Here is a 23,038-nt window from a genome sequence, read left to right on the forward strand (position 1 = left end):
AAAATAGTGCCTACACATGTACTTACAAACCGATTGATCTCAATGAAACTCTATGAGTTTCAAGATGTCTGGTATGCTAATACTGGCTGCACAGACGAAGAGAGAGAGAGAGGGGAAATGTGAGAGACAATAGTGAGGGTGTGTTCTTTATAGCACCACCCATCATTGCTCACCAAGTAGCGTACCTTTGTCTGAGCATATAAAAGAGGTGAGACAACAAAGGAGAATCAAAGCGTTGTAAGAACCAAACCAGTTCAGGGCCAAGAAACAGGTATACTTCCCTTCAGTTAGCACATGACACAGTACGGACCATGTGGACTTTGTTACTTGTGGTACTAGCTACTGGATCACCAGCACTACTTCAGGCAGCCCCGGTTCAGGGTGAGTGATGGCAAATGTGTTACTTATTGATCTCAGAGGTGCCTCTGGCATAGTCTTGGTCAAGACGCATACAGTGGCAAGATAAGGATATATTTACGATTTTAGTGCATTGACAATATTCTTTGTAGATAAATTTCAGATGTTGTGATATGGTTTAGGAAAACGGCCTTGGGTTGTATTAAAGAAACTTCATATCTTTGGAATGAAATTAAGATCTAACATGTTTCAACTGATACCGCTATACTTAAAGATAAGATAGGATTCCAGAGTAATGATGTTTCTGTAATACAGCCCCTGGCTTGTTAAGTTTATTGTACATATAATACAATATAATAATATAATCTCCTTTACTCAGGAGTTTATTAATCTCCTCCTATTTTATGCCCGGTATACATTGTACGATTTTGGGCTGTCCCAGACGAAAGATGACCAATCGTGGTCATTTCTGTGGTCGTGACTCCTAAACGGTGGTCCTAAGTAGTACAGTGAGGTTCAAAGACGTCTGTTGTCAAGGTCTTTCGACCAAAGATAGCCTGCGATACATTTCTGACAGTGATCGTCTCACAGCGTTTACTGCTACGACCTACGTCTACTGACCAGCCAATAAAAATGCAACATAAAATGGAGTACTGATCAACCCGACATGGTGCTAAAACTTAAAACTACTTACCTCAAGCTCCATTTATAAAATTGGCATGCCAAGTTGGCCTCTTTTCCCTAGCCATAACCGCATATTCTCCTCTCTCGCTTCCTCTTTTATTTCAGCGCACATAAAAACCATAATTGCCAAAGTGCGATTCATCTTGCTCAATTCGTTTACCACTAGTGCTTGCTGATGACGTTTTATACTTCTATACTAACTTGCGTCGTAGCCTACGATTTAATATGTGTCATCAGCGTACAGTCTACATACATGTCGTACCCAAGTTTATTAGATCCAGTGTGATTTGTAATGATGAATGATCTTGCCGATTTTTGGCAATCCTATAAGATCATACAGCAATCTTGAACCATCAAGTAATATACCTGGTGTTTACTTATTCCCTCTTCGGCACACTAGGCCTATATCAGTTGTTCCAGTAATTGATTTCTTTAAAATCACTTGCTGGTCTAAACATGTTATTTTGAAACAAAAACAAGAGGTCCTTTACAAAGTCGAAGGCTTACAGATGGTCTAGATGTTACAGATGTGCTCATGCCTGCACATGCAATGAATCATTAAGAGATTCATCTAATGATACATAATACTAAATTGCTCATCCGTCACACACAGAGCCTACATTTGGCCTTCATTTACAAGCTAGTCATTAGTGTGATTATACATGGAAAACAATTTATACATAAATACAGATTTCGGCCTTTGAATATTTACATTAGTTTCTTTTTCGACAGGTCACAGTGGCAGATGCAGCTTTGCTGGTGTTCTCCATGTTGAGGGGACCAGCCGTTACTCTCTGACTTTCCAACAGTCTTTGGAATTGTGTCAGAGTTTAGATTACAAACTGGCAACACAGGAACAGATCATTGAAGCTTACCAAAAAGGCTTGAGAACATGCAGGTAAAGAAAACATTCTGAGTACAATAGCCAGCCTAGAGCTAAATAACATGTTCAGACATAAACGCACTTCTTTTGATTTTGCCTAATGGCTGTACTTATTATTTTTTAATGAACCCCACACCTTTGTTTAGATACGGCTGGATTGATGGTCAAAATGTCACGTTCCTCCCACACGTTAATGCTCCAAACTGTGACTCCAGTTCCACAGAGGTCACCTTCCACCCTAAAGCAGCAGAATATCTTTCTGATGTTTACTGTTTTAACCCATCAGGTAAGTGTAAAGAGAATGGAGTGTCTTGAGAAACAATATAAAAACAGATATCTAGTTGACTTTTCATTTTCCTTCTCTCAAAGATTCATCAAACTGTGAATATACTGTTAAAAGTAACTCTGAGGGTGCAACCAATGGAATCACGGCCACAGAAAGTAAGTTCCCTTTCTTATTCCGTGCAGTGCGTCGATTTAGATTTTGATATACTGTACTTTATTGAAGACATTTTTAATTAGATTGCTTAGACTTAGTGTATTAGCTTTACCTTTTGAGTTGAGGGGTGTGTATTGTGAAGAATCAAGACATATTCACAGCAGACATACACTTCATTGTTCATAATCCAACCACGCCTAATCCAGAACATTAGTCATATCTCTGTGACCTCAGACATTTTTACGCACCTGCAGTACCACAATGAAGGAGGAGCAAAAAAAAGTTGCTGATTTGATTTGATTTGACTTGAATACTTAGGATGTAAATACGTGTTCATTATTGTTTGACCATTCACTCTGTACTAACATAGCAAAGTATCTGCGTAGTTTAACATTAAAGGGTTAGTTCACCCAAAAATGACAATTAAGTCATTAATTACTCACCCTCATGTTGTTCCAACCCCGTAAGACCTTCGTTCATCTTCGGAACACAAATTAAGATATTTTGGATTAAATTTGAGAGCTGGCTCACTGCTACATAGGCTTCCTAAGGGAGTGAAACTTGACGGCCCAGAAAGTCATTGAAGAAAATGTTTAAATAGTCCAAGTGACTTTTTTTTTTCCGCACAAAAAGTATTCTCGTCGCTTGATAAACTTAGAGTTGAGCCACTGTAGTCACATGGAATATTTAAACATTTTCATCAATGACTTTCTGGGCCGTCAAGTTTCACTCCCTTAGGAAGCCTATGTAGCAGTGATCTAGCTCTCAAATTTAATCACAAATATCTACATTTGTGTTCCGAAGATGAACGAAGGTCTTACGGGGTTGGAACAACATGAGGGTAATTAATGACTTAATTTTCATTTTTGGGTGAACTATCCCTTTAATAAAACGCGACCTTCTAATCTTCTATTTTGTTTTGGTGTAAGCACAGCAATGCAAAACACTGATGTATCACTTAAATATTTAAGCTGTTTGACTACCGTAATATTTTATGTGATTTCTTGCAAAGGTGAAAAGCCACATGAAGACATTCTTAAAGAGGTCAAGACGGAGGGTTTTCTAGTATATTTGGAGGAGATAATGGGAAGAGTAAAAAGAGAAACTTCCCCTTTGGATGGCATGGAGGTCCCCAGAACAGTTCTTCCTGATGTGGACATGAAACCTTCTACTGTTCCTACCTTGGACACTAAAGGGCCTGCAAACAAGCCCAGTTTTGAGTCGAGCTCATCCTCTGTTGCCCCCAGTGTTTTGTTCCCTGATACAGAGGGGAGTGGATCAGCATCAGAGCCTGAGCCTAGTCAATTCACAGTAAGGTCGATTACCATAGAGGCTGCTGAAAAAAAATCCACACAAGATACACTTGAGGTTCAAAACGTGGCTTCAAACTTGAACACCAGTTCTGAAGGTAAATGTCCCCACAAAATCCACACCACACCATAGCCCTCTTATATATTCGGCCAACATGTTTCTGCCTCAACAGATCAATCAACAGATCAATCAATCACCCACATGTCCTACGTGTCGAGTATTAGTAGACTGTTAGGTTGACATATACTTACTTATAGGCAGACGAATGTCTGTTGGGGACCATCGCAATAAAATGTTAGCAGATATTAAGCAGACAGTCTACTATTACTCTAATGAAAGTTAGTTGACATGTAGTTACAAAGTCACTTAAAGTCAACAGAATGTTCAAAAGGGACCATCAAAATAAAATAAAGTGTGACCCATTTTTTAACCTGGAAACAGGCTTCAAACGGATTTAGATCCATCTTTGCACATTTAGTTTGGCCATTGATTATTATTACATAAATAAGCTACATTTTAATTGACATTAATGTTTAATATCATCAAGTGGTACATAACTTAGATGCTTAAATATGTTGGTCAATTTTGTAATACGTAATATTTTGAGTTATCATGTCTCATTACAAATGTATCTTCAATGCAGGTCAAGTTCGAATCCTTCATCCAATATCACCCAGAAAAGGGGAGGGACCATCTAGTAAGTTCATGTGAAAGCACTGCAGATGCCATCAGTTTCTTCACTTTTTATTCAACTGACATAATGTAAATCTGTCAATTTACAATGTTTCTCTCCTTTGCAGCTTGGTTGATAATCTTTGCATTCTGTGTGGTTATTGGAGCCATTGTATGCATACTTGCTGCTATTGCCACTAGAGACAAGTAAGTTTACTTCTTAGATTTTTTTCTTCTTCACTAAATTCATTACTATTATCAGACATTGAAGCCTGGCTTTAGTTTACTGAATGTAACTCATTACTTAGGTGGTATGGACCGAGACAGAGCACAAACATCACGACTGAGGAGCACAACAAAGACTACAGTAAAACAGAAACACTGCCATTGTCAGAGAAAGAGCAGGAGATAGTGGCACTGATGAGTGTTACGGCCCTGAATGGTAAAACAGAGGACATTACAGCTACCTGTCTGGATGAGCATGAGAAAGAGTATTTAATGTAACACAGATTAAGCTGATGGAGAGAAATGGCTAACATTGCCAGAGCCTGAGCTTTAAATAAAGCTCTCAAAATAGATAAAAATAATAATAATACACAGTATGCCAAATAAAAAGTATCTTTAAATAGTAAAAAAAAAGGATACTGTGTAGGTTTGAAAACTCTGCTGTCGCTTTTATTTGCACTGATGACTTTTTACTTTTTCTTTGTTTTTCAAAAAATAGTGCAATTTTTTCCCATTTTGTTGCTTCAGAATTGTTTTTTTTTTTACATTTAATATTTCTTTTCCTTTTTAAAGTATTATTTCAATAATAGAAAATGCGTATTATCTCTTATTGACTGACGATTAAGAATGATATGGTGAGAAAACATTTTGTACTGGTTTTCATCTGTTTGTAAGTACTATGTACTGTGTGAGAAATTATGCATTTTTGAATGTTAGACATTGCCCTGTCTTTTATAAATAGAGTTTACCATACCATATCCAGTTTGTATTGCAATGAGGCAATTGTAAATCTTTGCATTTATTAAATTACCCATAAAGACATATTTTGCCAGCTTAGAGCACATTTCTTTCAATAAAATCTACAGATAGTAAAAGCATTTACATATTTTAATAAAATTAATTTGACACCCATTGCCTAAAGACTTGAAAATTGAAGAAAAACAAGAAACACTTTGAGACAAGAAGCATTGCCTTTATTTACAATTTGTTATAGGTATTTCATAGAAAAATAGAGGAAAAAGACAAATTAAAAAGTGGACAGTTTGGTAGACAAAGGTATACAATGTCTTTGTAACCAAACAGAGTTGCACAAATAAAAATAGTAGGATAGTCACATGTATACCATACATCACAGTACCAGATGTGTCAGGCCCTGCCTAAACAGATATTGCAACAGTGCTCACATTTATATTACAGATACTGTATCTACTGTAGGTTGCACTTTATTTTATCTGCACTCTACAGGGCTGTCAAATCTGTAGCAAGCCTGGTTTATAATTATTAGTAATTTGACTTTTTCCCCTAGTGTCATTATCCCTAACAAAATGTTTAACAATACACAAATTTTGAGACAAAATAACAGTGAAAAATATGCTTACAGTCCATACATACATTTTTATTCATCAGTCAGTGTTTCACAGCCACCTGTTCCAAGTGGCGTATACGGTACATAGTGATAACTAAGACAACCTGTTACACTCTAATCTACCTAGTAAAATAATATACTCAAGTGAATACATGAAATGCCGTTGTTTTATAAAACAACAGACAAAAAAGAGATGAAATAAATACGACACTTAAGTTTGCATGAAAAATATATCTAAAATATGACAGCATATGTATATATGTGTATTTAATTATTTACAGAAAGTGCAAGGAGGCACTTTAATGAGAACATTTTAAGATTCTGGTGCAACAGAGAAATGTTTATTGTGTTGCTATAATAATTAAAAACTACTAAATTAAATGGTGCAGATTTAATGGTAAATCTCAATTCTGTCATCTCATAACATGCTACCAACCTGAGCACCAACCAACATAAGAGCCTCTATTATCAGCACGTATATAGAATCCATTCAACTGGACTTAATATCTGAGTATCCAAAATGGCTCCTCAGAGAATCAAAGGCTACGTTCACACTGCAGGCTGAAACGACCCAATTCCGATTTTTTTGCCCCTATGCGACCTGTATCTGATCTTTTCATGACAGTCTGAACGACACAGATCCGATCTTTTCAAATGCGACCCAAGCCACTTGGGTATGTGGTCCAAATCCGATATGTATCCGATCTTTTGAAATGCGACTTCAATCTGAACGGCCAGGTCACATGTATCCGACCCGCACGTCATTGATATGCGATTCATAATTCTGCGTTGAAGTAGGCGGGAATTGACCGTTGAGTACTCTGCATGCGGGTCACTTCTGGGTCATTTCACGTTCACACAGGAGATCACAAAAGGTCGCATTTAATTGGAAATATAAACGGCATTGCAAAAAAATCGAATTTTTTCAAAAAATCGGAATTGAGCATTAAGCCCCTGCAGTGTGAACGCAGAACACTATTATTGATCTACGATCCAAGAAAATGGGATTGCATTTGATATTAATGTCATAAAGTCTTCTGGCTGCACCGTTTGCAGTTGATGTCTTCAAGGCAAGATTGCAACTTAGCAAATAAATACATAAATAAATCTAAACTTAACAAAGCACACAGATACGTACAAAACCTACACACATGCAAGTCCCTTCCCTCAAACAAAAACACGCATAAATATCTGAATATCTTCTTATGCAGTCCACTATGTAGGATATTAAAGCCACCATTCCTTTCAGATAACACCAATCAACTCAACTTCATGTCTAATCACTCTGTAATTGCTGACGTGGCATTTACGTCGGGTGGCATCTAAAAATAAGTGGCAGCATTTAGAGGCAAACCACTATTTCAGAACCTCTAAGTACATTGGTAAGCTCTTATAAGAGGCTGATCTGGAGTGCCGCCACCAAGGGTTAATCCACCTAAGCCAAGCCAAGCCAGTCAAAGGTATCTTCAGCAAACAAACTGCACTTCTCTCCTCCTGCCACTAGTAGTGCTCTAGGGTCAGTCTGGGGTCCCAGGCTGGACAAGCCATTGTGATCCTTCTATGTGGTAGCCTTAAGGCAGCAGGTTTCAGATCGATCGCCAAACCCAAGGCCTAGAACTATCAAAATCCTTGAGTGTGAAAAATTATGTATGAGGCTGAACCAGCTGAACCACTCCGAGCACCAGCTACTTTCGAGCTACATTCTCTTCTCTTTGTGAATCAAATGAACTGAGATTGTCATACAAAAGTCAGTGCTTGTGCATGTGAAAAGTTCTGTGGTAACTTCTGATTGTTTATTTATATGTATAAAATTAGCATTTGGTTTTCACCAGAAAGGATAAGCTTGTGGGACTCAGGATAAGGCGGAGCTGGATCTGTGTGCTGTGTTACTCGCGTATCCATGGTTCCTCCTCAACAAGTGAGAACTCCGCAGGGGAACCATTTGAGGCCAAGGTTACCTGAAAGCAATTATCAGGGACAACTAACTGTTGGACCAAGGCACAGTCAAAATGCATTAACCGGTGCTAACTAAACTGTTTATGGTTTGGAGCAGAGAGTCTGATATTTTAACAGTATAATTTATATCCAAATTCACAGAAATGTACCCACCACAAGACAGATAATAATTAGCTGCAGCGGGATTCCTTACAGAATGCTGAAAGACTGAATACAGATAGAGAAAATCATTTGAATTATTATATTTTGTATATACAAACTTTGCATTTTTTTTCCTTATTGCAGTGAATCTCTGCCCAAAGCTAATCTTCTAAAAGTGCCACGTGTGCTACCACACAGACCTATGCATTTTTGAAACACAGGGTCAAAATGTCTACTCAAGTGCAGTGAAAAATTGGCAAACACTGCAGTTCTCTTACGAGAGTATCTCTCGTACTGCGTAATAGCTTACGCTAGGGGAAAAACTCTTTTCCGCGAGATATTGAAGCCAAAAATTATCCTTAATTTTTTATTAATGTAAAACGCTTTGCAGCAGCAAGCAGACATAGGCGAAACAGCTTGCGCGCCTATTGGTTGCTCTGCAGCAAATGCAGCAGCCTATCGAGAGAGACTCTGCGTGACGTAATGACCAATGGGGGCAATTCGCGCCCATATCGTCACGTCCCGCCAGAAGGGGCGTGGTCTCACCCTATAAATATGCTCGTTAGGCTGATACAAGCTGATTTTTACCTCTTCAGCGAAGCACACCCATCGCTGGATCCGGAGTGAGAAGCCGCGCCGTCGAAGCAAGCCTTTCAGCGGGACGAGCTCTGGAGTCGCTGGCCTCGCCGCCTTCAACTGCCGTACCTGCTGCGCTTTCCGGCGTTATATATCCTTTCATACTCTGTGTATTTACTCTGTTGAGAGTGTTTGCTCGCTTACTTGACGCGACTCACACTTCTCTCACAAAAGAGCTGCGTCTTTTTAAAGATGCCTTCCTGTGGCTCGTGCCGCGCCCCGCTCAGCGATGGAGACCGGCAAGTCATCTGTGTTTCCTGCCTGGGTGAGGATCACGCGGCTCTCGCGCTCGCTGACGGCGGATGCCCTCATTGCGAGCTTTTGCCCATGGTGACTCTGAGGACTCGCCTGGCATCATTCTCCGAGCCTTCACCGCAGCCCGCCGTGGTGCCGCGCGCTCCCGAGCTCTCTCCAGCCCGCCAAAGCTCGCCGGTTCGCCCGCCAGCTTCGCCGGCTTCGCTCGAGTCGCTCACTGACGGACAACGGCCGCCGCCTGCCGCCGCGTCCATCCACGAGTTTGACGAACCCACCGAGGCGTGTTCTCTTCTGGCATCCGATAGTGAGGATTGGGCGAGCCCCGTGGATCTCCCCTCCGCTAGCGTTTCCCGCCAGACCACTGGTAAGAGAGCCGGCATTGAGACTGAGCTGATGCGTCTGCTCTCTCAGGCCGTGGAAAGCATCGGCCTCGATTGGGAGGCGCCCGCGCAACCGCCGCGCAACAGGCGAGCTCTGTGGACCTCCGCCTTCTGTCCGCGAGTTGTCAAGGAAACGGGCCAGCATCAAGACCGCGAGCCCTAAAACCGCGGCTAGCTTTCTTTACGTTATAAGAAATCTACCCCGCCCCCCATGGGCGTGCGTCACCGGCAAATGAGAGAAGAGTGTGTTTTAGTCCCCGCCGAGGCCGGACTAATCTCCATTTCTTAAACATTTCTCAGCTCCTAGTTTGAGCGGCTGAAAATGTCATTATTGCAGCAATGAGCCTGTTGTATAACACGCACACCTGCATACAAACGCCGACACACACAAAACTGTGATGACGCTCTCTTATCTGCTTGCACTAGAGTAGTTCTCCCTGTGGCCCAGTGGCGGAACCCGTAGCTTTCACGCGAGAGACCCGTGTTCGATCCCGGCTCTCGCAGCAGATAAAAATTTAGTCTCGCCGCGGCCAGACTTCTACCAAAAACTTTTCGCTCGTTCAGTTCCAGAAAATGCGACTGTTCCAGTGTATTTTGCAGTAAACAAGCTGGTACCACGGCCCGCTTGCCTGCACATAAAGGCCGTTTCCACGGCGACCCAGAAAAATCATGTAATCATTGTATTTCTGGTTTTCCGGCCACAGCCGATGGTGTTATAAGTGTAATAAAATGCTCACAGCCCAGTGTTCATTTCTACACACAAACACAGCCCGCCACGGTACAGGGCTCGCACAAATGAAATCGACGCATGTCAATTGTGCATCAAATGTAGTAAATGTGCCCACAACCCAGTGCCCACAAACACTACCACGGTTTCTGTAAAACGAAACCAACACAAGTCTTCCTAGGCTAGCCTCCTAGGAAATCGACGGTGTTTCAGTCTCGCGTGGCCAGACTTCCACTGAAATTTTCGCTCGTTCAGTTCCAGAAAATGTGACTGTTCCAGTGTATTTTGCAGTAAGCAAGCCAGTACCATGCCCGCTTGCCTGCACACAAATGCTGTTCCCACGGCAACCCAGATAAATCACATAAATGGTGTATTTTCTGGTATTCCGGCCACAGCCGATGGTGTTATGAGTGTATTGAAAATGCCTACAACCCAGGGCTCATTTCTACACACAAACACAGCCCGCAAATATGCAGGGCTCGCACAAACAAAATCGCCTCATGTCGATTGTGCACTAAATGTAGTGAATGTGCCTACGTCTCAGTGCCCACAAACACTACACACCACATGTCCCACGGGTTCTGTAAAAACGAAACCAACACGCATTCAGTCAGCTCAGGCCGACGGTGTTTTTCAGTGCAGTAAATGTGCCCGCTGTCCTGCGCCCACATTCACTCACAGACATGTTAAGCCCCACGGGGCTCGCCCCGCTCTCTCTCCCTCAGCAAACTGCTATAAGGGTTTTGAGCGCGGCCAGGCTGCCCGCCGCGATCGGCGCGCCCCCCGCCTCACACACTGTAAACACAGTGTCTGCGTTACAGCACACCGGAGCTCTCTTGCCGTCACTATGTCTCGGCCAGAGCCCAGATCTCATTCTACCCCTAGCTATTCACGCGAAAGTGTGGGCACAGCTTCCTGGGGTATCAGAATGGGTGCTGAACACTATAAATAGAGGCTATTCGCTACAGTTCGCTCGACGTCCCCGCCGTTATACGGCGCGCGTCGAGACGACGGTGGAAAACGAAGTATCTCATCTACTTCGAGCCGAGATAGCGAAACTACTGAGCAAAGGTGCTATAGAACCTTTATCTCAAACTCAGAGCAAAGGGGGCCTACACAGCAGATATTTTCTGGTACCGAAAAAAGATGGAGGTCTCAGACCCATTTTAGATCTGCGACAGCTGAACAGAGCGCTTGTGAAGCGCCAGTTCAGAATGCTTACGACCAGGAAAATCCTCGCGCAAGTGCGCCACGGGGACTGGTTTATGTCAATAGATCTGAAAGACGCCTATTTCCAAATACAAATGGCGTCCCATCACAGGCGATTCTTGAGATTCGCTTTCGGGGGCCAGGCATATCAATACACAGTCCTGCTGTTCGGCCTGTCCCTAGCACCTCGTACATTTACGAAGTGCATGGACGCGGCGCTCGCACCCCTGAGACTTCAGGGCATGCGAGTCCTGAACTACTTGGACGATTGGCTGATTCTAGCTCGATCACGATCGGAGCTCATAGAACACAGGGCCGCATTACTCGAGCACCTCGAGGAGCTGGGCCTCACAGTCAATTGGGCGAAGAGCTCACTGTCTCCCAGTCAGAGAATTTCCTTTCTGGGAACCGTGTTGGACTCGCTGTCCATGACAGCACGCCTGTCACCAGAGCGCGGGCTAAATATTCAGCGCGGCGCGAAATCCTTCCGCCACGGCGCGATAGTTCCGCTCAAAAGGTTTCAGAAAATGCTGGGGCTGATGGCCTCAGCAGCCTCTGTACTCCAGTTGGGCTTGCTCCGCATGCGCCCACTGCAGAATGGACAGCGGGTCTGTTTCGCCTCAGGGTCGACCTTCAGTGTGTTTCAGCTCTGGAACCTTGGAAAATAACCGACTGGTATCAGTCAGGTGTGAGTCTGGGGACCGCTTCGAGTGTGAAGGTGGTGTCTACGGACGCCTCCACCTCGGGGTGGGGAGCGCTGCTCGAGGGCAGACCGCTAGCTGGCCTGTGGTCAGAACGGGAAAAGCTCCTTCACATAAACTGCTTGGAGATGATAGCAGTCGACAAAGCGCTACGGCGTTTTTGTCCCCAGGTAACAGGCCACCACGTCTTGGTCCGGTCGGACAACATGTCAGTGGTGGCATACATAAATCGCCAGGGCGGCGTCAGGTCACGAAACCTTCACAGGCTGACGGAACGCCTCCTGGTCTGGGCTCAGCACAACCTGCTCTCACTGAGAGCAGCGCACGTGCCTGGTCACCTGAATGTGGGACCAGACAGACTGTCCAGGAACAATGTTCCAGCAGGGGAATGGTCGCTGCACCCGCAGACGGTCCAGCTGCTGTGGAAAACGTTCGGCAGAGCACAGGTGGACCTATTCGCGTCCCACGAAAACGCTCATTGCCCGGAGTTTTTCTCGAAAAGCAAGGACGCGCTGGCTCATGTTTGGCCCCGCTGCCCCCTATATGCTTTTCCTCCTGTCTCGCTCCTGCCTCAGGTGTTGGAACGAATCAGGGAGAACGGATGCCCAGTGCTGCTCGTAGCTCCGCTCTGGACAAACCAGACGTGGTTCCCTGCCCTGATGCAGCTGACCAGCACTGCCCAATGGCCTGTACCATTGAGGAGAGACCTCCTCTCTCAGGCGGAGGGCTCGATTTGGCACCCTCGCCCGGAGTTGTGGTCCCTGCACGCATGGGCCATCAACGGGTACCCGCTAGCCTCCCAGAAGGAGTGTTAAACACGATCGCGCAGGCTAGAGCTACGTCTACCAGGCGGCTCTACTCCTCGAAATGGTCTGTTTTCTCTGCATGGTGTCAAGCCCAGAGCTTTTCACCTGTGGAATGCGGGGTTTCGGAAGTGCTTTCCTTCCTTCAAGAGCTACTGGATAAGGGCAGGACCCCATCCACGCTCAAAGTATATGTGGCGGCCATAGCAACGTTTGCAAAACCGGTGTCTGGCCAGTCGCTGGGGAAAAACGACTTAGTCGTGCGTTTCCTTAGGGGAGCTCGGAGGCTGAACCCTCCCAGGCCCCCTTCAGTCCCGACGTGGGACCTTTCCACGGTCCTGGAGGCCATGAAAGGCGCCCCGTTCGAGCCAATCCAGCTGGTGGACATGAAACACCTGTCGTTCAAAACAGTGTTTCTCATGGCTCTCGCTTCAGTGAAGCGCATAGGGGACTTACAGGCGCTTTCAGTAAGCGCGTCGTGTATGGAGTTTGGGCCTAATGACTCGAAGGTCATTCTCAAACCAAAGCACGGGTATGTCCCGAAATCCCTCAATACACCGTTCAGGGCCCAGGTAATTTCCCTGTCCGCCCTTCCGGTTCTCAGTGAGGAGGAGGATGCGAGTCTCCTTTGCCCCGTCAGGGCATTGAGAGCTTATGTGTCACGCTCGTCTGTTTTCAGACAGACGGAGCAGCTTTTTGTTTTGTTTGGCGGGCGTTCCAAGGGACTCGCTGCCTCAAAACAGAGCCTATCCAGATGGATAGTGGATGCCATTGCGCTCGCTTACTCTGCGAAGGGCCTACAGTGCCCCTTGGGTGTCAGGGCGCACTCCACGAGAGGCGTGGCCTCTTCGTGGGCATGGTCGAGCGGGGTTTCCCTGCAAGATATCTGTACGGCCGCGGGCTGGGCCTCGCCGTCTACATTTATAAAATACTATAACCTGGAGGTACCCGCCTTACAAGCTAAGCTTTTGGCGGTCTAAAATTCAGTGCTATCTGCCCCGCTGTGCGGCCCAGATGCTGAGTTTACTGCAGCCCCATGAGTGTTGACACACGTATGGCCACCCAGATCAGGCTGAAAGCTTTCACCCTGGCTGCGCGTTTTATTGTCATATAATAGCCCCGCTGGGTGCTTTTTTATAGGGAATGACGCTTCCAGCCTCTCTTCCTACACTCTATGTGAGTTTATGGTGATTATGCACTACATGAGCCCTGGGCTTCGGCCCCCGGGACTTTGGTGTTGGATCCCTGTACGCACGGCGTGTTGCATTGTGTTCCCCTAGCGTAAGCGATTACGCAGTACGAGAGATACTCTCGTAAGAGAACGTACTCGGTTACTAACGTAACCTCAGTTCTCTCTAGAGAGGGAACGAGTACTGCGTATCTTGCCGTGCTTGGTATACGCTCTGGTTCGCTTCAGTGATAAAAACCAGCTTGTATCAGCCTAACGAGCATATTTATAGGGTGAGACCACGCCCCTTCTGGCGGGACGTGACGATATGGGCGCGAATTGCCCCCATTGGTCATTACGTCACGCAGAGTCTCTCTCGATAGGCTGCTGCATTTGCTGCAGAGCAACCAATAGGCGCGCGAGCTGTTTCGCCTATGTCTGCTTGCTGCTGCAAAGCGTTTTACATTAATAAAAAATTAAGGATAATTTTTGGCTTCAATATCTCGCGGAAAAGAGTTTTTCCCCTAGCGTAAGCTATTACGCAGTACTCGTTCCCTCTCTAGAGAGAACCGAGGTTACGTTAGTAACCGAGTACGTTTTCTTACTGATGCAAACAATCACTTTTCTGTCAAGCTTAAAAACATTCAGCTTGAAAGAATGAAATAGCAGCCTTTGTCGTCTCAAAATGTAGATGGTAAAAATGAGGTGCGCATTAATGCTTTGAATCACTTTCATTTTTTGTTGAGAACAGCCAAAGGCAGATTGGCATTAGTACAATACAAAAATGTAAATGCATAACTGTACACACGCATTGCCAAAATAGATCATATCCCAATACTGATAAGGATATACAAAGCCTGCACAAAAACTGCTATTTCACTGAGTACCAGAACAAATAAATAAACCATATTTATTTATTTTATCGTTTTGTTTCATTTCTTATGCCTTCACATCAGGAATGATCAAAAAATACAAAAGTGTAAAAAAAAAAATCACAATGATACATACAATGTCGGGGAAAGAAATAAAAGCATCTACATACAGGTTTCTATGTCTGTGAGAGTGAAATGTACCTTGCAGTCATCTATCTGGACCGGCTGATAGGAGTTGTGAGATGTATATACACCGTGGTTAGTGTTATTCTCAAAAAAAGATTGTGTCTTGGCCATCTCAAAGTCATCTGGCCTTTGCTGCGCATCAAATAGGTCGAGCTCATCTTTGGAGAGGTGGTACACGATTCCCGCCCCGTACGAGTCACCAACGACATTGACTGATGTTCGGAAACGGTCCCTGTTTGATAAAGCAGGAGGAAACAAAGAAAGGTACCACATCTCTCCAGGCTAAACGACTCCAAATGCCATTAGGGCTTGTATCAACATGCAAAGCAAATGGTTAAACATGCCATGACACTAAATCTTGAACTGGAGATACTTTTTGATTGACAACTAATCCTTGAGCTAAAATTTGTGTACCACTAAATCAGCAGGGAAAGAGATTGATTTAACTTACAGTAACCAGTCGACTGCTACCAGTAAACTGATGTCTTGAGTCGGTAGTCCCACAGCTGTCAAGATCAGAAGCATCGTCACCAGACCAGCACTGGGAATACTGGCTGCTCCTACGCTAGCGAGAGTCGCTGTAAGGCTACAAACAAAACATACATTTTTCATTTGATTAGTTGCAAACTTTAAGAATAATACATCACTTGGCTCTCATTCATGGGATTTTATCAACATTTGTTTCAAACAAGTAGCGTGCAGACCACTAAAGGTCCCTAAATTGTCCTAAAAATGTAAATTCTGTCAATATTTATTCACCTTCATGTCAATCCAAACTCATACTCTGCATGTGATTTGTCTTTTCTGTGGAACTCAAGAGAAGTTTCAAAGAATCTTCAAACAGCTATATAGCAACAGGTCATGGTGACCACATCTGTAAAGCTATAAAATATACTACAATATATATTCCCAAGCCTTCTAAAAACAATATGATAGCTGTATATGACAGACACACTGAAATTTAAGTCTTCATTTACTAATAATCATCCCACTGATGGGTTGTTGTTAAGCGCTGTTACTAGATCGAGTTCTCAGGAAGGGTGCCACAAAGAGTTCTCAAGAACCGGATCAGTCCAACTCATAAAAGGAATCACTATTTTGAGCTGATTCTTTTCAATGAACCAGTTGCTTGCAGACATGATCACTAAAAATGTTGTATGGCAAGAATTTTCAGTTTTTGTTCCACAGACAAAAAGGCGGTAAACAGGTTTGGAACAACATGAGGATGAGAAAACCATGATTGAATTTTCATTTAAGTGAATAATGGAACCCTTTTCAGTTAGTAAACATGGTGACGTTTTTTGTGGGCGGAGCTTAGGTGGAGGCAGAACGATCCCTCTGGCCGCTTCCCTAACGTTAGTTTGCAAGTTTTGTTAGCTTGTTTTTAACAATAACTGGACAAAATCCAATTTTATCTTAATGTGTAAGGTCACTCACTGTCCAGGGCCGCGATTGTTATTTGCAAAAGTTAATTTTAACGGACGGAACCAGATTGGCTGACCCGTAGACGCTCACTCAATGGATGGACGATCTGACAGGATTAACGCTAACGCTACCTCCGGTTGAGTGGCCTGACATCTACACCTAACGTTACCTGATAGAGAAACAGAGCGGAAAAAGAAACTGAGGGCATATAAATCTTTAGATGCCTATAACTATGTGCTGAATGGTCATGTACAAGACTTGTGTGGTACGATCCGCAGTTCTGCCTAGCCAGCGCCAAGAAGAAGACAATGTAAAGAGTGACATATATGGTGCAATTTTAATGAAGTGAATATTTTCTAGAAAAAATAAAAATTCCAGATGCAGCATATTCATTTTGCATCGATTCTTGCACCCAACAACACAACAAGATGACATTTAATAATAATAATAATAATTTAAGCTCCTTATTATGTAGCCGAATCTGTGCTGGTTTGTATTGGCCGCCTCCAGTTTTCCCTTTGTTTTGCCTCCAGCTAGTGCCGTGACGTAACGGTGACGTCGGCTCGAAATTGGTCTATGGTGTAAAGCACATATTTACATGCATTTCTGTGTCTAGACGTTTGGTCTTACCTGACTGTCACTATCTGACCAGGATCAAGTTCTATTCCATTCATCTGGGCAATAAAGATGGCCGCTACTGCCTCATAAAGCGCTGTACCGTCCATGTTGATCGTTGCTCCAACAGGTAATACAAATCGAGTGACTCTCTTGTCAATGCCCAGATTTTCCTCCAGACAGCGGAAAGTGACAGGTAATGTCCCAGCACTACAAAAGAGGCATATCAAGATTTCCGATTTACTCTTGCCATTATTCAATTTCTGAAGATGCCAAATGAAACAATAGCCTTCCCTCTCTTTAACTCGATGTGTCTAAAAATTCTCAAAGGTAAAACCATGGCACAACTAGAGGAAAAGTTATATTATTTACCTAGAAGCTGTTCCTAAAGCGGTGACCCAAGCCTGGAAAATTCCCATGAAGAATGTATATGGGTTTTTCCGAACAAAAACAAAATATATTAAGGGAAGGAAAATGGCTCCGTGAATGAAAAGTCCAACGATGACAGTGACCATGTACATTCCAAGCTGCCTGGCCACCACCTCCAGATCATTAATTGAAATAATCTTCCCACAGATCAGACACGCAATACCAACGGGGGAATACCTGTTACAAGACAGAGACGTGCAGCAAACTTGGGATGAGACTGTGTTAAAATAACAGATGAATCAGTAATTGAACAGGAAACAAACTGAGACAGAAAGTCAGTTCAAATAGAGTTAAAGGTTAACACTACTGTTCAGTAAGATTTCTCAAAAATAAATGAGTACTTTTCTTCAGCAAGCTAGGACGCATTAAATTAAACACTATTAAAGCACTATTAAACAAATGTGACAATAAAGACATTTACATTATGTAGCAAAAAAATTCTGCTTCAAATAAATGCTGTTCTTTTAAACTTTCTATTAATCAAAAAATCTTTTTTAAAAATGCATCACGGTTTCCACAAAAATATTGTTTTTGACTGTTTTTGACATTGATAATAATAAGAAATGTGTTTTGAGCAGCATATTAGAATGATTTCTGAAGGATCATGTGACACTGACGACTGGAGTAATGATGCTGTAAATTCAGCTTTACCATAACAGCAATACATTACATTTTAAAATATATTCAAATAGAAAACACTTCTTTTAAATTGTAATAATATTTCACAATATCATTGTTTTACTGTATTTGTTATCATATAAATGCAGCCTTGGTGAGCATAACATTTATATATGTCAGTTAATAAATCAGTCAAATGGACTACTAAAGGTAGAACATGGACATCATGTAAACTTTACTCATTAACAATCATAAAAGCTGACCACATGATCATGCCGACAAGCTTCATAACGATCTCGTTGAGAACGTTGAAGAAATCGAGCATCAGCTTGGCCTTTTCTCCCATCTTTCCCATACAAATGCCGAATGCCACAAAGAACCCAATGATACCTAGAGAAACACACAATGCCACCATGTTAATGTGAAGTACATGACTATATATATACAAACGACACTTTCATGAATATATCATGGAATCAAAGCCATCTAATACCTAACACATTCATGCCGCTCTTGAATTGAAGAGACTTCTTGATCACATATTTTGCTGCACCCTTGGTAGAATTTCGTCCAAATCGAGTTGGAACTGGAGGAGGAGCTACTTCTACTTTGTTAGTAACAGTCTGGATCTACATAAAGAGATTGAAGAACTGTTTATTATTAATAATTCCGTCACCGTATATTAATGATGACTAATGAGAAATAACAGATGAAAGAGTTACAAAAATAAAGTATTAAATTAATAAAATAATATGAAGTCAAAAGCACATTGGATACACACACCTGCTGGAAACAAGCCTGAACAAGATTTTCTGGAAACAGATTTCTGATGAGATCAAACAAGGCATCTAAACTGGACACTTCATCATTCTTTTTCCCTTCACCCAGGTTTGCCTTCAGTTTGGGGTTACCGGGGTGGATGAGGAGCACCAAGATCACCCCAAGCACAGCTGCGATGACGGTGGTAGACATGTAGTACACCATGGCCCTTGTGCCCAAACGACCACTGGACTTGGCATCCAACCCTGCTAATCCTACAAAATAAATTACATTTTTTTTTTGCTACTGATACTAGTTGCATTTTCACAAGGCAGTTTTACTAAAAGTTATAGGCAAAAGTTTCTCAGATTTATAATTATTCTCTGTGATTAGTGAATGAGTAACAAATTTGGAATGTTTTGAATTTTTTATTTACTTTTTTTTTGCTAACATGTCTAAACATGTTCTGCTCATATACCACTGAAACTGATCCGCCCTAAATTTAATAGGCATGCTTTTTTATTTTATTTGATCTTATACTGAATTACAAAGAAAGTTGAAAAAAAAAAGACTTCCACAAAATCACCACTTCTGTAGATATTCCATAATTCAAATTGTAAAAGCTATTATAAAAGCTGTAACATTGTGGTTATTACTTTGACTCCAAAGTCATTGCATGCAGGTTATTTCTGTGTCTGAATTCATTGCTGATGGTCTTTGAGATAAATACGCATATTAATGGTCAATATATCAATATCACATTGCTGATGCAGCTATATTTATGCTGGTTTACCAGCATATACATAGCAAAAAAAAAAAAAAAAAAAAGGTATTATTTTTTTACAATGATGGCATTGTTGGAGGTGTTTAGCAAAGCGTATAACAGTACCTGTGATCAAACTTGAGATGATCAGAGGCAAAATCACCATTTTTAACATCCTCATGAGAATGTCACCCGGGAAGGCAATGACCATAATGACATCAGCGGGGAGTGGTGATGCGTACCGCAGTAGCATACCAACTACTGAACCTGCTATCACACCTGAGGTAGACACAGAAAATCACAGTGAACATCAGGGTACAGAAATTAGACATTTCAATGAGAAATAATATTGAACCTCTTGTGAAGTATAACAATATCAGAACACAATTGTTTCTTGAACGCCGATAAAAGTACCATTGAATAAGATTCTGAGATTTAATTTATCCAAGATAAACCACTCAGCCAACTAGTGTGAGTGCACTTTGATGTCACATACAAACAACAACAACAAAACCATGGCAAAGTCCCTCTTAATAAGCATGTCCAACGCATTCTCATCCTTTGGCGTCATATAGGTGACGCCATATGACATTTCGTCGAAATCTTACGCACATGGCATCCTTTAGCGTCAATATAACACGCACTGTTATGGGTAGGTTTAGGTCTGGGGTAGGGTACGGTTATGACGCCTTGGGTTCTGCGTCTCATATTCACGCTAAACGATGCCATGTGCGTCGGATTTAGACGTCACCTGTATGACGCCTTGGGTTCTGCGTCTCATATTGATGCTAAAGGATGCCATGTGCGTAAGATTTCAACGAAATGTACAAAGCGTCACATGTATGACGCCTTGGGTCAGAAAGTCAGTGTAAAATAATTGTTACATAATAATTGTTACAGAAAAATGCATCTTGTTTTAAGGATGTCTATACATTCCTATGGGAAAACAAACAAAAATATTGTTTAACAATTAACTGCTGCATAATGTGTTAATTCAAATCTATTAAACATATTGTCTGATGAGTATCATGGAGTAATAGTGTTTTAACATAGTGCTTTAATTAAAAAACTGAGTCTAATAAATGGATGGCTGCATGGCCATATTGCATGTGAAAGCTTTCCGGTAATTATAATGATCATATGCATGCATATTTTACCACAAACAGTAACAAGTGTTTTTCCATTAGCAAATTGTTAAAATAACAAAAATGCTAAAGTAACTTGCCAAGGATTGTGAGCGTAAGTAGCAAGTTCTTCCTGAGTTTGCCACATAAGCCTCCACACATGGGCTCTTCAGGTGTTGTAGGAGGGTCCAAATGATTCTCATGCATTCTGATCTCCACTTGCTTCTGCATTTTGTTGGCACTGGTAGACGGAAGAAGTGGAGCAGACAGTTAAGTATGTCAATATAAATGATCTAATCAAGACGCTCTAGTACACAGTGTGAGCTACACTTGTGAAATCAAGTCCATCATGAAATTATCACTTGAAGCTAAATGAATTCATTGTCATAGATACAAATTGTTGTTGGTGTCAGTTTGTGGGACCAAAATATGTTTGTGTATGAGATGTGCTGCAGACACATTGACACAGAATGGCAATGTTGTGTAATATATCTTGCGTTCATATCTTACATTTCGTTTTGTACATCTTACAACTGCACGTATTGTACAGATGCAATCGATGTCCATAGACCACAGAGTGGAATGCAAATACAAATATAATGTTATCTGTCCAGGTCTGACCATGACATATTTTGGACAATGATTTGAGGATCTTGAGAATTTGAGGATTTTGGGAAGTGAGGGGATCACATCAGCAGTACTGGGTTTTCTGGGAATATGACTAACATGCCTGTCATTGTTTCATCACATTTACTGTTGTCTACCAGCTGAATACCAACTACTTCAGGTGGTCATGTCATGTCACATGACACGAGAGATGTTTAGCTTTACTCTGGTCTGGATTAAAAGGCTCTAAGAAGTCAGCTCTCCTCTCCAACAGAGATAACCTTGTTTGGTTACATAACCATAGGCTTGCAGTACTTATGCGCATACATGCAACAACAGTATATTGCAACAGGATGACCATTGATTGGCCTATATGGATCTCAAAGGCCATCTTTGGACCAGTACTATTCAATTATCATTACCTGCATGGAAAGATGTAAGGAAATGCAAAGAAAAATTGCTAATACACATGCAACAAAAAAACATCTACCAAATCAGAAAAGAAACACAAAAGCTAAAGCTGTTTGTGTACATTGTGAACTCTCAAAGTAGCTGGAATCCGGCTCATCTGAACAAGATTGAAAAGCTGAATGATGCCAAAGAAATCAAAGACTGTGTGATACACACAGCTTCAGTCCTAATGAGATAAAAGCCTGGCGATTGGTTAATTTTAGCCATTCGAGCACAGCAATAATTGTGTTGCACAACAGTTGAGAGTATGTAGCAAAAGTCAATGCGTGAGTGAGTTTTGGTTTCACACTGTAAATAATAGCATTTGACTTCTTTAAATTATTAAATTATAAAAATTCCAAAAGTTTTGATTGGTAATTATTAGTTCTGAGAATAGCATTCTGATAAGACTGAGACTTTAAATTTGCCCTATTGTGTGAAAGCAAATTAAAAACATACTGTGTGTGTATAGGCTATATATACATATATATTTGTGTGTGTGTGTGTGACTATATTAGTTCGCACTGACATGAAGTCTGAGGTGAGTGACAAAAAGAGTTTGTCTGCAGGTTATTTAGAGATTAAGTGATTCTCATTTGGATCTTTTTAGAAATCAGTTCATTTAAGGCAATCAAGGTCAAGCAACAATATTAAAGGCATATATCGTACATGCATTTTCTACTGACGTTGTTGACTTTGTTGATTTTTTATTTGCTGGAAACATACACAGTCTTATAAAAGTTTAGCAAAAAAAAAACTTTGCAGACCGAATTAAGCACAAAATTCACCAGGGTAACGCTATTCAAAAGTTGTAAAATAAAAATAACAACATTGCAAGGACAAGCAAGATGATCCTGAGAGACTTTTCATCATCCATCTTACCTGTTGTAGTGCAGTTACTAAAAGGGAAGAGTTTCACAGCAGCTTGCTAGACAGCCATGGCCTATAGAAATTCCTTTGAATGAAATACTGTCTACAGTTTATCCATCAGGAAATCCGGTCCAGGTCATTAGAAATGTCAATCAAAAACTCAAAGCACCAGGTGGATAGCAGTGCAATAAGTGATAGCTCTGATGCAATCAGCAACTCTTCCTTGCAAGATCAATCAAATTGACGGATAGGAGATTCCACGCACAATCCTCTGTCTTTGAATTGATCTTATCCCACCATTGGTACTAGTGAAATGGGCAAAGAGGTGCTGCTCAGGGCTCCGTGGGGCAACATGAAGGAGGAGTCTAACACCCAGATTATGTGTAAGTAGCAGCTAATATGCTTGAG

General features: G+C 42.0%; 2 protein-coding genes across 2 annotated transcripts; one reads left to right on the forward strand and one right to left on the reverse strand.

Moving 5' to 3' along the window:
* The first annotated feature begins 222 nt into the window (after positions 1–222).
* Positions 223–5,395, forward strand: cd44a (CD44 molecule (Indian blood group) a). The gene is made up of 8 exons (XM_056259040.1): positions 223–381; positions 1,774–1,939; positions 2,071–2,210; positions 2,294–2,365; positions 3,376–3,771; positions 4,318–4,371; positions 4,475–4,553; positions 4,655–5,395. The coding sequence occupies exons 1-8, from the start codon at positions 312–314 to the stop codon at positions 4,848–4,850; spliced, it is 1,173 nt and encodes a 390-aa protein (XP_056115015.1). The 5' UTR covers positions 223–311; the 3' UTR covers positions 4,851–5,395.
* Positions 5,396–6,914: 1,519 nt separating this feature from the next.
* Positions 6,915–22,959, reverse strand: slc1a2a (solute carrier family 1 member 2a). The gene is made up of 11 exons (XM_056259037.1): positions 22,643–22,959; positions 20,806–20,945; positions 19,707–19,859; positions 18,842–19,092; positions 18,552–18,687; positions 18,322–18,448; positions 17,384–17,617; positions 17,027–17,221; positions 15,423–15,557; positions 14,987–15,203; positions 6,915–7,895 (listed from the first exon to the last, which is right to left on the reverse strand). The coding sequence occupies exons 2-11, from the start codon at positions 20,933–20,935 to the stop codon at positions 7,824–7,826; spliced, it is 1,650 nt and encodes a 549-aa protein (XP_056115012.1). The 5' UTR covers positions 20,936–20,945; positions 22,643–22,959; the 3' UTR covers positions 6,915–7,823.
* Positions 22,960–23,038: the final 79 nt, after the last annotated feature.

This window comes from Rhinichthys klamathensis, unplaced genomic scaffold, assembly GCF_029890125.1.
Source record: "Rhinichthys klamathensis goyatoka isolate OS25496 unplaced genomic scaffold, OSU_Roscu_1.1 h1tg000161l_1, whole genome shotgun sequence".
NCBI lineage: Eukaryota > Metazoa > Chordata > Actinopteri > Cypriniformes > Leuciscidae > Rhinichthys > Rhinichthys klamathensis.

Excerpts from the sequence above, each read along its gene's own strand:
- cd44a (XM_056259040.1), top strand. The coding sequence starts at position 312 with ATGTGGACTTTGTTACTTGTGGTACTAGCTACTGGATCACCAGCACTA. Across the intron at positions 1,940-2,070 it reads AAAGGCTTGAGAACATGCAG|ATACGGCTGGATTGATGGTC; the intron begins GTAAAGAAAACA and ends ACCTTTGTTTAG. Across the intron at positions 3,772-4,317 it reads CTTGAACACCAGTTCTGAAG|GTCAAGTTCGAATCCTTCAT; the intron begins GTAAATGTCCCC and ends TCTTCAATGCAG.
- slc1a2a (XM_056259037.1), bottom strand. The coding sequence starts at position 20,935 with ATGCAGAAGCAAGTGGAGATCAGAATGCATGAGAATCATTTGGACCCT. Across the intron at positions 19,093-19,706 it reads CATCTCAAGTTTGATCACAG|GATTAGCAGGGTTGGATGCC; the intron begins GTACTGTTATAC and ends TTTATTTTGTAG. Across the intron at positions 15,558-17,026 it reads GGTCAGATAGTGACAGTCAG|CCTTACAGCGACTCTCGCTA; the intron begins GTAAGACCAAAC and ends TTTTGTTTGTAG.